Source organism: Sinocyclocheilus anshuiensis, unplaced genomic scaffold (genome assembly GCF_001515605.1).
Source record: "Sinocyclocheilus anshuiensis isolate Anshui unplaced genomic scaffold, SAMN03320099.WGS_v1.1 scaffold119, whole genome shotgun sequence".
NCBI lineage: Eukaryota > Metazoa > Chordata > Actinopteri > Cypriniformes > Cyprinidae > Sinocyclocheilus > Sinocyclocheilus anshuiensis.
In genome coordinates this window covers 76058-91978 of record NW_015549581.1, presented here as the reverse complement: position 1 = coordinate 91978, position 15921 = coordinate 76058, and the positions used below count along the sequence as shown (strand labels likewise).

At 36.2% G+C, this 15921-nt stretch overlaps 1 protein-coding gene across 2 annotated transcripts in view; it reads left to right on the top strand.

Moving 5' to 3' along the window:
* Window positions 1-185: 185 nt before the first annotated feature.
* Window positions 186-15921, top strand: part of LOC107657761 (sorting nexin-7-like) — a 20466-nt gene continuing 4730 nt past the window's right edge. The window contains exons 1-9 of one of the 2 annotated variants that reach the window (XM_016445984.1): window positions 186-465; window positions 2975-3157; window positions 3239-3349; window positions 3616-3780; window positions 5072-5270; window positions 5410-5609; window positions 6653-6739; window positions 8266-8358; window positions 12837-12989. In XM_016445984.1, coding sequence (XP_016301470.1) covers window positions 343-465; window positions 2975-3157; window positions 3239-3349; window positions 3616-3780; window positions 5072-5270; window positions 5410-5609; window positions 6653-6739; window positions 8266-8358; window positions 12837-12989 — 1314 coding nt within the window. In that variant the 5' untranslated portion in view covers window positions 186-342. The remainder of the gene's footprint in view (window positions 466-2974; window positions 3158-3238; window positions 3350-3615; window positions 3781-5071; window positions 5271-5409; window positions 5610-6652; window positions 6740-8265; window positions 8359-12836; window positions 12990-15921) is intronic. The other variant, XM_016445985.1, reaches the window with a different exon arrangement.

The window sequence follows — 15921 nt, the reverse complement described above, 5'->3', positions numbered from 1 at the left end:
GCGCACACACACACACACACACGCACACACACACACACACACACACACACGTATAAGCCTTTTAAACTTTTAAAACACTAATTTGATGTTAATCACTATTATTTCACAGTTCAAAACTGAATAACCTTTAAAGGCAAGATCTGTTGGCCAAAAACCAACCATAACATCAAGCCAAATACCGTAAACACGCTCCTTCACGTGGGCGTCCCGCAGAGCTCAACTCTCGGCCCTTTCCGATTCTGCGCAGTTGAGCCTGATCCGCCCTCGGCTGAGCTTTTGAGAGTTGTGCGAAAAACCGATGAAGTCCAGAAAACTTGTAGCAAAGTAGCGATTTGAGCAACGATGAGTGGATCTGTTGTCGACAACACCGTGTCATCGGGCAATTCTTCGGCTGCGATTCCGACAGACGTCAGCGGGCAAATATTAGATCTAGACGAAGACGATGACTTGGAAGTTTTCAGTAAGGTAATCTATAATCAACTGGTTTCAACTGATACCCACCGCAGGCTGTTCGATCGGTTGTGTGAAACCGACACCTCAGTGTTGATATCTTTTGATTCTACATAATCGATGGCGTAGAAATCTCAACTTTTCACTGAAATCTTGGTGTTTTGCTGTGATCTGAAGTTCCAAAGGTCAGCGATCAGGCGCTGCCATGCTATGCATTTTTTTCACTTCTGAGTTTTTACTGTTGTACTTTCTGTAGACTTCGTCATTTGATGCAAGATGATTAGTTTTAAATAGTCAGAATCTCATGGATCAGCTCAGTAGCCTATAGATGCAGCCTGTGCGAACACCTCTGTTATTTGAGTTTATCTGTCTGTCTCACTGTCGCGAACATGTTATTTATCTGTCTGACTGTCTATCTGGTTGTCTGTCTTTTAAGTCCGCCTGGCTGTCGATGGTCAGTAGAGCACTAGCAGTCAGTCAACTAGGCAGAACTCCCTTACAATTCGCAGTTACAACACCTAGCGATGCCTGGCAACAGTTAGACCACAGTAGCAACATCTAGTAACAGTTAAAACACCCTAACACCTAGCAGCCAGCCAGAATACCCTAACAATTCCCAGCAAGCTATAAGAACACCATAACAACAGTTCAAACACCATAATAACACCTATCAACAGTTCGAACACCCTAGAAACTAGGCAGAACACCCTTACAATTCCTAGCAAACACCATAGCAACACCCAACAAGTGTTAAGAACACCCTAGCAATGCCTAACAAGAGTTAAAATACCCTAGCAACTAAACAGAACACCCTAACAATTCTCAGCAAGCAGTTAGAGAACACCCTAGCAACTAGGCAAAACACCCTAACAGTTCCCAGCAAGCAGTTAGAACACCCTAGCAACCAAGCAGAACACCCTAAAAGTCTCAGCAAGCAGCTAGAACACCCTTGCTAGCATCTAGGCAGAACACCCTAGCAAGGTCTAACAAAAGTTAGAACACCTTCGCAATGCCTGTAAACTGTTAGAACAACCTAGCAATGCCTAGCAACAGTTAGAACACCATAACAATTCAGCAGAACACCTTAAAAGTTCTCAGCAAGCAGTTAGAGCACCCTAGCAATGCCTAACAACAGTTAAAACACCCTAACAACTAGGCAGAACATCCTAGCAATGCCTAGCAACAGTTAGAACACCCTAACAAATAGGCAGAACACCCTAACAATTCCCAGCAACAGTTAGAACACCATAACAACCGGGCAGAACACCCTAACAGTTCTCAGTAGTTAGAATGCCCTAGCAACCACTCAGATGCGATCTCTAAACTCTTTTAAACATTCAGATTAAGCTTTGTCAGTCTGACATCAAAGTTATTCTTGACGAACGTTCATTTGTAGTTGGAGTGTTTATGCTTCTCTCTAACTGTTGGTGTTGTTGTCAGCATCAGCAGTGACTGGTTATGAATGGAAGTGTGGTGTTTGTTGGGTAAAGCAGCAGTGCAGTTTGTGCTGACTACAGGCCAGTTTGTTATGACAGGAAACAGACGCTCAGGTTTCTTTTCCAGCAGCTGCGGCTAAACGAAAGGGATTTGCATGCATCAGTGTTTGGACCAGGAAAAGATAGCAAAACAGTAGGAAAATCAGATGTTTGTCTCTCACTGTCTCTCACAAACACAGCTCACAAATCAAGTTCATCGCAATATTACATCCAGTTATAACGATAGACTGTTATGGCATGATACTGTGGTTATGTGGCTTAGTAACAATAGCAGTTATTTTTAGGTTCAGTAAATATATTATGAAGTTTAAGATAGGTACTTATATAGGTACACATATTATCAAAAGAGCCTTGAAGGAACATGATTTCTTTGGTTTTAAGCTCAAGAAGCAGACATTTTTGGATCAAATCATGTTTACAGCACTTCTCACTTTCAAAAAAATGTTGTTGACATTTGAAAAATGGACATGGTTTTCACAAAAATAATAAGTAGCACAACTGTTCTCAACATAATGTTTCTTGAGCGGCAAATCAGCATATTAGAATGATTTCTGAAAGATCATGTGACACTGAAGACTGGAGTAATGATGCTGGAAATTCAACTTTGCATCACAAGAATAAATTACATTAAAATATATTAAAATATAAGACAGTTATTTTAAATTAGAATATTTCACAATATTACAGTTTTACTGTATTTGCATTAAATAAATGCAGAGGTGGTGAGCATAAAGCACTTATTTTAAAAATCTTACGACCACAAACGGAGTTTATATATTTTTTTGTTGCTCTTTTATTTATTTATTTGTGATTCTCCAAGATATTTTAAAGAATACCAGGCTATTATTATTTTTATGAGCTTTGTACTACAGTAATAGATCAAATTTTGTTGCAAGCCAATTCACTTCCAGTTGGTTGAAAACACATAAAGTGCACGTGTTGTTTGCTTGAAGTCTAACACTCGTGCTGTTTAGTGTTGCTGGTCCCTCACGTGTCCTGATGCACGTTTTTTTTTTTTTGGTGTGTAGGATACGACTCTAACAGACGGCAGCTCTTTCAACGCCTCCATGCAGACCTCCCCTGCTTCAATGATCAACCAGTACAAGTTTGAGGAAGACGCTGACACTAAAGATATTTTTGTCACAGTCGATAACCCAGAGAGTCATGTAACAGCTATTGAGACATACATAACCTACCGGGTTATGACCAAGGTACTGATCTGAGCACAAACTCACTAAGTCAGATTCTGTGAATAATTCTCTCATCTTTTCCATCATTCTCCCTCACGTCAGACCACACGGAGCGAGTTTGACTCGAGTGAGTTTGAGGTGCGAAGACGATACCAGGACTTCCTGTGGTTAAAGGGACGTCTGGAAGAAGCTCATCCCACGCTTATTGTTCATGTAGGTGAAGTGTGTGAGTCTCCTGCTTGTCAAACATTCTGGAGAATGAACACATTATGGAAGTTTATGGGATAAGGAGAGTCGAAATATTCATTTTTCCATGGAAATATGCTTGTAAAGTTGTTTTAAATTTCAAACTGATGCCATAATTTGACATAATTTCACTCCCCTGTCAAAATAATTAAAGGTCTGGTCCATTTAAACATGTCTTTGGTTGTGGTGTGCTAAAACTCTCATAAAACATTGATTTGGTTGCGTCCCATCAGCCACTGCCTGAGAAGTTTGTGGTGAAAGGAATGGTGGAGAGGTTTAATGAAGATTTCATCGAGACGAGGAGGAGGGCGCTGCACAGGTTTTTGAACAAAATAGCAGAACATCCCATTTTCTCCAGCAGTGAGGATTTTAAGATCTTTCTCACTGCAGCATCTGGGGTAAGATTGATTGATTGATTTAGGAATTTGATTAAGTTATCTATTTATATATTTGTATACATTATATACATTTCATTCATTCATTCATTCGGTTATCTATTTTTATACATTTAATGCAGTTATTTATACATTTTATTTACTAATTTATTAATTTTTATTTAGTTATCTATAAATCTGTCCTATAAATTTTATACAATTGATTTATACATTAAGCATTTATTTTCATATTTATTTATTTATTCATTCATTTTTAATTATCTATTTATTTTTATTTATTTATCTATTTTTATACATTTTATAGTTTATTTTGATAAATTGTATAAAAATGTATGTATACATTTGTATTATTTTACCTTTCATAGAATTCATTTATTTATAAATGTAATTTATTATTTGATTCATTTATCTATATTTATTTTTATTCATCCATTCTCATTCATTCATTTTTTTTAGTTCTCTGCTATTTATTAATGCATTTATCAAATGTATTTTTTAAATTATCATTACTTTTATTATATCTAGTTAATGTAGTTAATGTATAATCTAGTTAATGTAGTTGTAATACTTAAAGGTACAGTAGAGGTATGAAACATTAAGTATTAAAATTTAAGTATTTAAGTATAACTCTGGTGCATAACTCATCCCAAACCATATCTAGAAACCAAAATATCATACAAACTCAGGGCGTTTTTGACCTGGACTGGAAAGTGATCACCCAGCAACCACCCAGAACATCTCAGCAACCATGTAGCAGTGCTATATTATAATTACCGTTTTTTTCTCGTGTTGATGTTCCACTGGAAGGTTTTGCTTGTCTGTCAGAGACATTGTTATCTTCCTAATAAGGACATTAAAACCTGCCTGTACACACAAACACACACAGTCCCAGTGATAATCACTGACCTTCTGTGTGTTCACTATATGTGATCTCAGTTTTGCTTTATAAGAGGATTATGTTAAATGCGTGCAGATAATGTGACAGTTTCTGTGTTTAGCCCCGGCTGAGTGACCTCTAAGATAAGTACTTTATAAAGAGCTCCTCACTTCCCTTCAGTCATAATAAAGGAAGTTTTACTGTAATGGATATTTGACGCTTCGTAGGCTGCTATGATACACGCTTACAGTTTTATCAGCTATTTGCACTGGTGTTGCCATTACTGGCCGCCCATGAAAATATGCACACATTTTCAGCCATTAGAGGCTTTTGCTGACTAAAACGTAGAGATGAGAATTATTTTGCTGTAGTCTATTTTCAGTAACATCATGCCACCGTTCCTATGATCCTCTGCAGGAGCTGACCTCTCATAAGAAACAAGGTCCAGGGTTTCTGAGCCGGATGGGGGATACGGTCAAAGCCGTTGCTGCTGCGGTCAGAGGGGTCAGAAACCGGCCTCAGGAGTTCACAGAAATGCAGGAGTACGTGGAGGCCTTCAGTCAGAAGATCATCTCGCTTGATAAAGTCACTCAAAGGATCGTCAGAGAGCAGAAGGGTTGGATTTTTGTCTCATTCACACACTTTTCAGTGAATTCTCATCTCTAATTGGTTGACACTTAAAGGAAATGTATTTGCATGGACTATAGCTATGGTTATGGATATGCTGCATAAACCAGCTGCTGTTGTTGTCACAGAGTACCTGGAGGAGCTGAAGGAGTGTGGGCCGACATACGCGTTGTGGTCACAATCAGAGGAGGAGCTGGCCGAGCCCCTGAAGAACGTGGCAGGCTGTGTGGACAGATGCTGCAAGGAGACAGAGGAGCAGGTCAAGAATCTCAGTGATCACCTGATTCCAGTCCTTCATGAGTACGTCCTTTGCGCAGACACACTCAAGGTAAAGTGACAAGATGCTTCTGTTTTGTCTTTCTTAAAAGGATAGTTCACCCTAAAATTCAAATTCAGTCATCATTTGTTCACATTTATAGCATTCCAAACCTGTATAACTTTCTGTCATTTGCAGAACACAAAAAAAAAAAAAATCCAAAGAAATTAATACCGTTATTCAGCAATGATGCATTAAATTGATCAGGAGTGATGGTAGAGACATTTATAATGTTACAAAAGATTTTTTATTTCAAATACATGCAGTTATTTTAAACTTTCTGTTCGTCAAAGAATCATTAAAAAAAATATCACCGTTTTAACAAAAAATATTAAGCAGCACAACTGTTTTCAATGTTGATAATAAGAAATGTTTCTTGTGCAGCAGTTCAGCATATTAAAATGACTTCTGAAGGATCATGTAATACTGAAGACTGAAGTAATGATGCTGAAAATTCAGCTTTGCATCACAGGAATAAATTATGTTTTAAAATATATTCAAATAGAATACTGTTATTTTAAATTGTAATAAGTTTTCAAAAAATTTTACTGTCATTTTTTAATCAAATAAATGCAGCCTTGGTGAGTATAAGAGACTTAATAAAAAAAAAAAAAAATCATACCAACCCCAAACTTTTGAACATTACTGAAGGAATTTATTTAAACATTTTTCAAAAATCGTTTTTTACTTTAAAAATAAATAAATGAATAGAAAATAAAAACGCATATGTTTCAGAACACGTGAGAGTGAGTAAATGGCATCATAATTTTCGTTTTTAAGTGAACTATCCCTTTACATGTAGAATGTTATTCATTTGTTTTGGTTAAATAAAATGTTCTGTTCTATTTTGTTCAAGGCAAATGACCTGCTAGTATAAAAATCATGTTTGCTGCATGTCATCCCGTCTGATATAAACCTTGATGCAAATCTAAGATCAACACAGCCAGCGTTATGTTTTTCCGAGGCTTATTACATAGTTCATCCAGCCTTAAATTTCATTAAAATATATTGATCACAATTTTCATACTTCATGAGTATCGATCATGGGTTTTCAGGCAGTACTAAGGAGGCGAGACAACATCCAGGCGGATTTCGAAGCCAAGACTGAAGCTCTTGCCACGAAGAAGGCCAACAGAGACACGGTAGGTCTATTATTGACTCTTTCAGTTCTCCACGTAATCCATCCAGTGCTCCTTTGAAAATTCATGTTGATTATTTTTAATAAAACCGAGCTCTAGCTGTCTTCCTGGCTTTCATTAGACAGCGCTGCGTTTTAAGCTGTAAAAGGAATTTGGAGAGATTATACGACTATCTCCAGATCGCTGTAGATGTCCCTTAAAGCCAGACCGCTCTTGAAGTGGGACGCTTTCAAATATTACTCATATTGCCCAAGCTAATATTGCCATATTTAAGTCTCTTTGGCTGTTTGAGTTTATTTTTGTCAATTCCATCAAATATCAGGGGCAGGACGCTTGAACGCTCTGGAAGGGCATTAATGGACAAAGTACCAATGGTGTCCAGAGAAGCTTAGCAGCATCTCTGCTCTCTTGTCAATTTAATTATGTGCTTTGATTGAGCGCGGTCCCTGCTGACTTGCGCTGCTTACTACAAAAGGCCATTTCCAAAATGAGAAGGTATCCCCAATGGCCTGATTTTTCTTTCCTTTTTTTTTTTTTAACCAAAGAATTGTATGCTCCAGATTCACTCACTCCCAGTGTGTAGAAGAAACGATAAGCCATATAATGTATTTGAATATGTTCCTTAGCAAAAACGCTTATGTCCACTTTTTGCTTTGTATCATTGTGTAAAATTTGCATAAAATAGCTACTAAACAATACGTAATAGCGGGGAACTTACTTTAAAATTGTACTTTGGTCAAGGTACAAGTTACTTTTAAACTAGTTAAATGGCAATCAGACCACACTTTTTAAAAGGGGGGGGGGGGTTAGCTACACCAAGGACTTTCAGTTTTTTGATACACAAACCTCCAAATCAAGTTGCAAGGGCTTCCTAAAATACAGCTATATATTTAAATGTATAAAGATCTTTTATTCTGTGGGGGGGAAAAAGTTTGAAATTGTGTATAAAATATTATGTGGAAAATATTTACTATATAAATATTTTATTTTTGTAATTAATTTTTTTATTTAAATATTTCAACATTTTTTCTGCTCATCATTAGTGATTTTAAATGTGTAAACCTGAAGAGTACATTTTAAATTAACTTTCACTTTTATTATAATTATTATTCATATTTACATTTTTACACTATTTGAAGTACTTTAAAATATAAGTATTTTAAATGATATTTTAAAATATGTATTATTTCATTAAAATATGAAGTGTAAACTAAATAGCAGCATTTAACATTTTGCCACAAAAGACCTAAAGCACCAATAAAAATACCTTGTGAATAGTTTTTGAACCAGTTAATTTACACTAAAGAAGCGATTCACTAGAATGTCATTCTAGGTGAGGGCGCATGTAATATTACAAAAACTAGTAGTTGATGGCTTGCAGGGATTTAACCAATATCCCAATATAAACCCAATATAGCATTTCTGAAATTTCATAGTGTACTATGTTATTCCCACAGTAAACGGGATTTGTGACTTCCAGTCCAGACATGTTCATATTTATGTGTTAACTGCTCATGTGTCCATTGAAGGAATCTAAGGTGCTGAGTTTAGCATGGGCCAGCTTGGTGGGACGATCCCCTGAGGAGGTCAAACAGCAGAAACTTAAGGGCGAGATTAAGGAGGTAACATTCCCCCTTAGCGCTTGGGCTTGGCCTGACTAGCTTCTTCTGGCTTTATCTACTCAAGGGTTCATTAGACATGGTACATGGCTTTTCTGAGGTGACCACACCTTGATATGAGGGCGTGTTGTCACCTTGTCTTTGTTTCACACATTTTTGCTTAGTTTAGGCCAGCATGTGGCTTTACGTTTGAATGCTGTGGTGTGTGGTGCCAACATTTACGCTTCCTAAAACGCTGTCTAACATGCTGTGGCTATTTTGAGTGGATAACCGCCTAATATCTCACTCCACTGAGCATGTTAGTATAGTAGGCTTTTTCTTATGGAATCAAGGTGTGGTGCATGTGACCTTTTTCAGACTTGTCCCTCCACTTTGTGCTACAGACATGAATAAAACCTTAAATCATGTGGCTTGTTGAGGAGAGGTGTGTTATTACTTTCTTGGAGATCAGGGCCAGTTGCAACATACCCATCAGGCTGAGCAAACCCTCAGTTATCATTTTTATTTTATGGGTTTTCTGTTGAGGGATTATTATAGTTTTTTTTATTTTATATGTATGTCTGTGTGTATGTATATATATATATATATATATATATATATACACAGCATATATAAATGCTGATAACAATGCTAGAGCAAACTAAATTGAAAAAAATATATAGTTTTTTTTTTCAATTTAGTTTGCCCTATCATTGTTATTTTATTCAGCATTTCCCCCACCCCCACCCCCTTTTTTATTATAATTGTAGTATTTTAGGGCTGCCAAAGTTAATGCATTCATGTTAATAAATTATTGATTGATTGATTGATTGGAAGTTTACCCCATCATTGTTATTTTAAGCTTTTTATTTTACATTTTAGTATTTTAGGGCTGCCAGAGTTAATGAGTTAACTTGAATAATTTTTTTATTATTTTTTCAGTTAGTTTTTAATTTAGTTTACTGTACAGTGTCATTGTTACTTTTTTCCAGATTTTTCCTTTATTTAAATTTGAGTACTTTGCAGTACTGCCAAGGTTAATGTGTTGACTTATTTATTTATTTGGTTTTTTTCAGTTTACCTCATTTTTACAGCATTTTTTATTTACATTTTTTTCTTATTTTAGTATTTTAGGGCTGCAAAAGTTGACTTACTTTAGTTTATTTTTGTTTTTTCCCAGTTGTGTTCTTAATCTTTATTTGAGTTACCAAAAATACTTTCATTTTAACTAAAATAATTCAGTTTTTGTTTTAGGTTTTCATTTTTATTTTAGTTTTCACTACCAGTTTGGTTTGTTATAATATCATAGAGACTTAAAATTGGGCTCTTTTGACTTATTCAAAATGTATCCACATAGCGAAACCCTGGCAACCACTCAGAACTGTATAGGAGAGTTTTGCGTGGACAAGCAATGTAAAAATCTCATTGTCATAATGTTTGCTAGCAGACTATGCGTTTTTAGCAGTTAGCACAAATACTCCAGACAAAGCAAGGATTCTCATACATGAGTTATGGGGTTCGAACCTGGTCTGCATCACTTCCTCATCCTGCTGCTCTCTCTTTTCCACATCATTTCCTGTCGTATGTTTACTTTCAATCTAAATTAATGAGAAAAATACTGTAGTATGCCGCCATGTGCTTTCTGTCCAGTAGAGGGCAGTAAAGGTCACTATAAACAAGTGGAAGATCATCATCCCATTTATGGAAAACTCTCTCCAATAGGTCTAAATAAATGAACCACTTACTTCAGTAGTGTCAACAAACTTGAATATGTGACTCAAGTTTGCTCAAGATGATTCATTCATTTCTTTAAGAGTGGATGTTAGAGTCACTTTGTTTGGCTTTGTGTATAAATGTGTGTGTTTGGGTGACAGCAACATCAGATCAGCGGAACTAATGATCTGGCCTGCTTGTCAGAAGCGAGACGCGGCTGTAGACAACGTCTCGTCCCTAGAGCAATGCGTCCACTCACCAAACACAACTGCTGTTCCACAAGACATCCTCACATCTGATTCACACGAACACACGCTACAATGGAAATGAGATGGAGCACTAAAAGACAGCTACCTCTGACCTTCATTAGCTTACCTGTCAATAAACAGCTCGCTCTGTCTTTCTTAAATGTTCCTCTCATTCTTGGCCCACTGATCTGGCATGCCGGCATGCCACCATTCCCACAGGCATGTCATTCCCAACATCACTGGGCATGTTTACTGTTCATCTCTCTCTATGTTTAGACACTTATACTGCTGAGTGTCATCTGGATGTGCTTTCACCCCTAGAGAGCTTGTGCATTAAATAGAGTATGATACAGTTGTTAACAGTCACCTTGTGAGCCAATCACAGGCTGCGCAGTGACTGGAAAGCTGCTGTGCGTTGTGCAAAGATACACAATATGGCCGAAAGTTTGTCAACACCCCTGGAATAATTAGAGGGATTTACTACTATTCAGCTACAAAATCTACTTTTAATTTTAATTGCATTTATTGGATCACAACTGTAAAAACAGTAATATTGTGAACTAATATTGGTATAAAATAACTATTTTAATATATTTTAAAATGTAGTTTATTCCTGTGATGGAATTTTTAGCTGCCATTACAGTCTTCAGAAATCACTATAATATGCTGATTTGGTGCTTAAGAAATATTTATTATTATAAATGTTCAAAACAGTGGAAACTGTTTTTTTTTTTTTTCAGAATTCTTTGATTAGAAAGTTCAAAATAACTTTATCTAAAATAAAAGTCTTTTCTAACATTATAATGTTTTATTTTACTGTTAATTTTTTATCAATTTAATGCACCTTTGCTGAATGAAAGAACAAAATCTTACAAACCTCAAGATTTTGAAAAGTAGCATAGGCAGTACAGAGGCAGATCACTAAATTTGGGGGCAGAGTAAATATGAATAACTGACAATTATGATAGTCTGGTTTGAAAGCAGATTCAAAGCTGTCAGATACGCTTAACATCATTGTGTAAACAACTCTGTTAGATTTTCGAGACAACTTGCAGGGAGACAAGAAACAAATTAACTTAATTACAGTGACCGATCTAGTTGATATCAGCATATCGAATTCATTCCTGCATGCTCAGCAGGATTTTACAGGAGTTATACTCCTCTGTAATGAAAGTGTTTACAACACTCTAAAAATGGCTGTTCGTCAGCAGTCTGATGGCAGAAGAGCTACTCTGATAATATTGGTGGTGGCATCGTGGTTTTAACGTGTCCATTCAGAGCTACATGACTTGTCATCTCTATGAGTCACAGGTCAGGATTAGGGATCCGCAAAACTACATATTTTCAAAATTAGTTAGTAGGTCATCTGAAGGATTAGTCGACGAGTCTGAGGAAATCCTATAGAATTAGGCGGGTTTAGGGTTGAGACCACAGATCCAATTAGATTGGTACTTAGCAATATATGTTAAATGCAGCCCTTTCAATAGAATAAATAACAGATTTTCAACAAATAAATAAATAGACTAAATAACAACAACCTTTTATTACATTTCTTATTATTATCAATGTTGAGTTTTGCTGCTTAATACTTTTGTGGAAACCATTATATTTTTTCCTGATTCTTTGAATAGAAAGTTCAAAAGAACAGCATAAAGCAGCTCACTTGCTTATATCATCTGACTGTGGTTGCATCTCTCTATTAGTGTTACTGGAGCTTTATGTTGAATTTGACACTACTGACCACCGTAATCTTTTGGATAGGCTTGAAAATTATGTTGGCATTAGGTGAATTGCATTGGCAATTTGGCATGTTGCGAATCGTACTTATCTGACCATTATCACTGAAGAGGTGTCATTGATCACAAGTTCAGTATGTAGTACTGCAAGGCTCAGTACTAGGACCATTGCTTTTCATCCTGTACATGCTACCCTTGGGAGATTTCATTAAAGGGGTCATATGATGCTATTTTAAAGATCATTATTTGGTGTAACAGAATATGTTGACAAGCTTTAATGTTCAAAAACACATTATTTTTAAAATACTGTACATTTTTGGAGGTCCTATATGACCCGCCTCTCTCAAACGCTTCTTTTTCTACAAAGGACTTTAGTCTTTGCAACTTTACAGATCTTCTTTATGCACCAAGAGCTTGTAACACTCCAAAGAGAAAGAAAAACTTGAAATCGCATCATATGACCCCTTTAAGAAACCTGAAACTAGTTACGCTGACAATAGTCTCTCGACATTCCTTTGAGGCCAAATTAAACATACAAATTCACAAAACTAACAGAATGCATAGTTGATATTAAAATTTGGATGACTCGCTTTCTACTACTAAATTCAGAAAAACGGTCTAACTCTTGACCGCGTTTTTCCATCTTAAAAATATTTCTAAATAACAACCTTTATCTGAATACTTGTCTACTTGTGAATGGCCTTCAATAGAGAAGAAGCTGTTTATTTCCCTGATGGTGTAGTTATGACATCTACCAGCAGAGGCTAACAGGACCATGCTAACCAACCAATCCTTGTGTGTTCAGATGAGAGATGATCTGGATAAGGCAGAGGACCGGCTGGAGTGGGCAAATAATGCACTCAAAAGCGACTGGACCCGCTGGCAAAAGGTCATGAGAACTGACCTACGATCAGCCTTCGTCGACACAGCAGAGAGGAACGTCAGCTACTATGAAAAGGTTTGCTTAGTCCAAAATATTTTTTTTTTCTGATTAATATTCACTTTTTTGGTGTCCTTTTATAAATTTGTTGTTGTCGCCATTTTATAAAAGCAATATAATATGACGCTTGAGGTCATCGGTTACCGCTCTAAATTTGATCAAGCTTTAAAATAGTGATGTATTTGAGAAATTTTAGGCATGAGAGATAAACATTCACAGCCACAGTATGAGGTGGTAAAAAACAATTCCTGTTGAAGACTTGGACAAACCGCCAACAGATTTTAGAGGGATGCATGTGGACATTTGCCTGCATTCATTTGCACAGCCGCCCTGGATATGTGCCAGCAGAGGGTGGTAGTATCTCATTTTTATCCCTACTGACAAGTAATTGCACTCCAAGTCTATAAATGTTGACATTGCTCACTAGATTGGATGTGTATAAGACACAGCTTAATTTATCTTTTTTAAAGCTCTCTTCCTTTGCTTTTCAGTCTTAAACTGTAAATTACGACCTCAAAGTTGAAGGTGTTTTACAATAGCACAAAATAAAATGAGAAGCAAAGGAAGAAGTGTTAAACTTTCAAAGTTTTAGAGATGTTGTGATCTTGGTTACCTACTGTGCCCTCAGAGGCCTTAGAGAACAACCTGTTGTTGGACAGAAACAGATGAATGAGTTTATAGCAATAACGAATATGACAAACTCTCTGTTTGGTCTCTAGAGAGGTTGAGGAGACAACCAATGGGAAATTTCAGATGCAAACAGACGCAAAAATAAGCTGTGCTGTACAAGAACTGTCACTCACACGTCACACCAGTGTTTGGAAAGCTACTTTAAATGAGTAGTTTGGCAAGCTGCAGTTTCAGAGTAGTTTTGACTACAGACAAAAACTAGCAGTGAAACTTTAAGTCAAAATAGCAGTTTGTAAAAGAAGAAAATCTAATTACATTCACTATAATATGAACAAAAGCTAAATACAATTACAGACATTTTTGGGGGGGAAGTTTTTGTAATTTCAAGTCTGATTTAGTAAATTATTCTTCCAGGCTTTTTTGTTTTGTATGTGACATTTTTGGGCAGATCAATCTGAAATAATATGGAATAATAAACCGAAGTGCTTACTGCGGCTAATGCTGCCACTGTATTTTTGAAAAGTTAAAGAGACACCACATATGAAATTGTCTTGTTTACACTGTAAATAAATCATTAAAAAAGATTGGAGTATGTTTTATAAGAAAATACTATTTAAGTTTTTCTACTTCGACATTTCTGAAGTAACTTGTTACTTGCCAAAACCTTATAATGATCAGTTTCTGAATTAAAATTGCTTCTACAATGATTTTATTTTTCAGTGTACATGATCCAAATGGCCTCAAATAAAACTTCAATATATTTCACAAATTCTATGCCATAAACTGCCTAAATTATGGTTAATCCAGCAACAAGTTGTTCTAGTGAATCCAGTCTATGCTGCTGAATTATAAATGCCTTTGAGATATCAGAATAATGGTAATGAAAATTTACTGTTAAATCAGAAGCAGCGCCACATTTATTATTTTACTGTGCACAAGTATACTGCAGTATAGTGTGTTGTTGTGTGTTTCACATAAAATTTAAACCTTAAACTTTTGATAGCATTATTTTGAGCATTGGGGACATTTCTGATAAAATATGTGCCATCGTGTACTGAAATTTGTGAGAACGTGAGGTATCATTAAAATGGACTAAAACTAAACTGAAACTGAAAACTAAAAAGCAAGAAATAGAAATAAATACTGCATGTTCACAGGGCCTTGCAGACAGCCTGTGCCTCACACGTGTGTTTTTTTATGTAACCTCCAGGCAAAGAGGCATTTTTATTAAATGTGGAAGGAAGAGCCTGACAGCATCAAACACTGACCTAAAAGAGAATAAGGTGTGAGAAAAAAACAGAGTAGGTGTAGGAATAAGAAAATGTGTTTGTGTAAGAGAACTTCGCCAGCATTGGTCTGTGGGGATATCTGTTAGTATGAGAAGATCCAGGCTAGAAAATGTGGTCAAACACAGGTGTGGAAGTGGTTAGTGTTGCATAGTAGAAGATGGTCATGTATTTTTGGGTTCCTTACACTTTCTGGAAGTCAAATGCTGTTGTTGGGGACCTTAGTAAATTTAGAGTTCCGTTATGTGGTGATATTTGTGTTAAACTAATATGCTGGCACAATATTTGACCATTTTAAAGGGATAGTTCACCCAAAAATGAAAATTTTGTCATTAATTACTATAAAGAAATAAAATATAATTAATTATAAAATTAAGGTTGAACCACTGATGTCACATGGACTATTTTAATGATGTCCTTACTACCTTTCTGGGCCTTGAATGTGGAAGTTGCGTTGCTGTCAATGCAGGGTCAGAAAGCTTTCAGATTTCATATCTTAATTTGTGTTCTAAAGATGAACAAAGGTCTTATGGTTGTGGAACGACATGAGGGTGAGTAATTAATGGCAATTTTCATTTTTGGGTGAACTGTCCCTTTAAGATCGTTGCAGATTTTCACTTTTTTTGTAAACAAATATTCACATTTTCCTTATCAGCTCCTCAATACTTGGTATTTATAAGTACATGGGACTAGATTGGTTGGGTGGCACCATTATACCATTTTGCGTTTAAGAGGAGTAGTTACAGGTAGCATAGTCTAAATAAAATATTGTTTGCATAAACTGAAGTTAATTGTAAACAGCTTTTTCCTTTAAAGCATGAAGTGTGACCATTTACAAACCAAAAAATAAATAGCAGTTTTAAAATAACTTGTGGAGTTCATTGTTATGCAGCTAATATAATTTGTTGTAAAAAAGTTTTGTGTGCGCGCGTGTGTGTGTGTGCGCGCGTGTGTGTGTGTGTGCGCGTGTGCGTCACATCAAAGTGGAGTCAGCTGTCTTAACCGCGGCTTGTGTACTGCATCATTACTGTGTC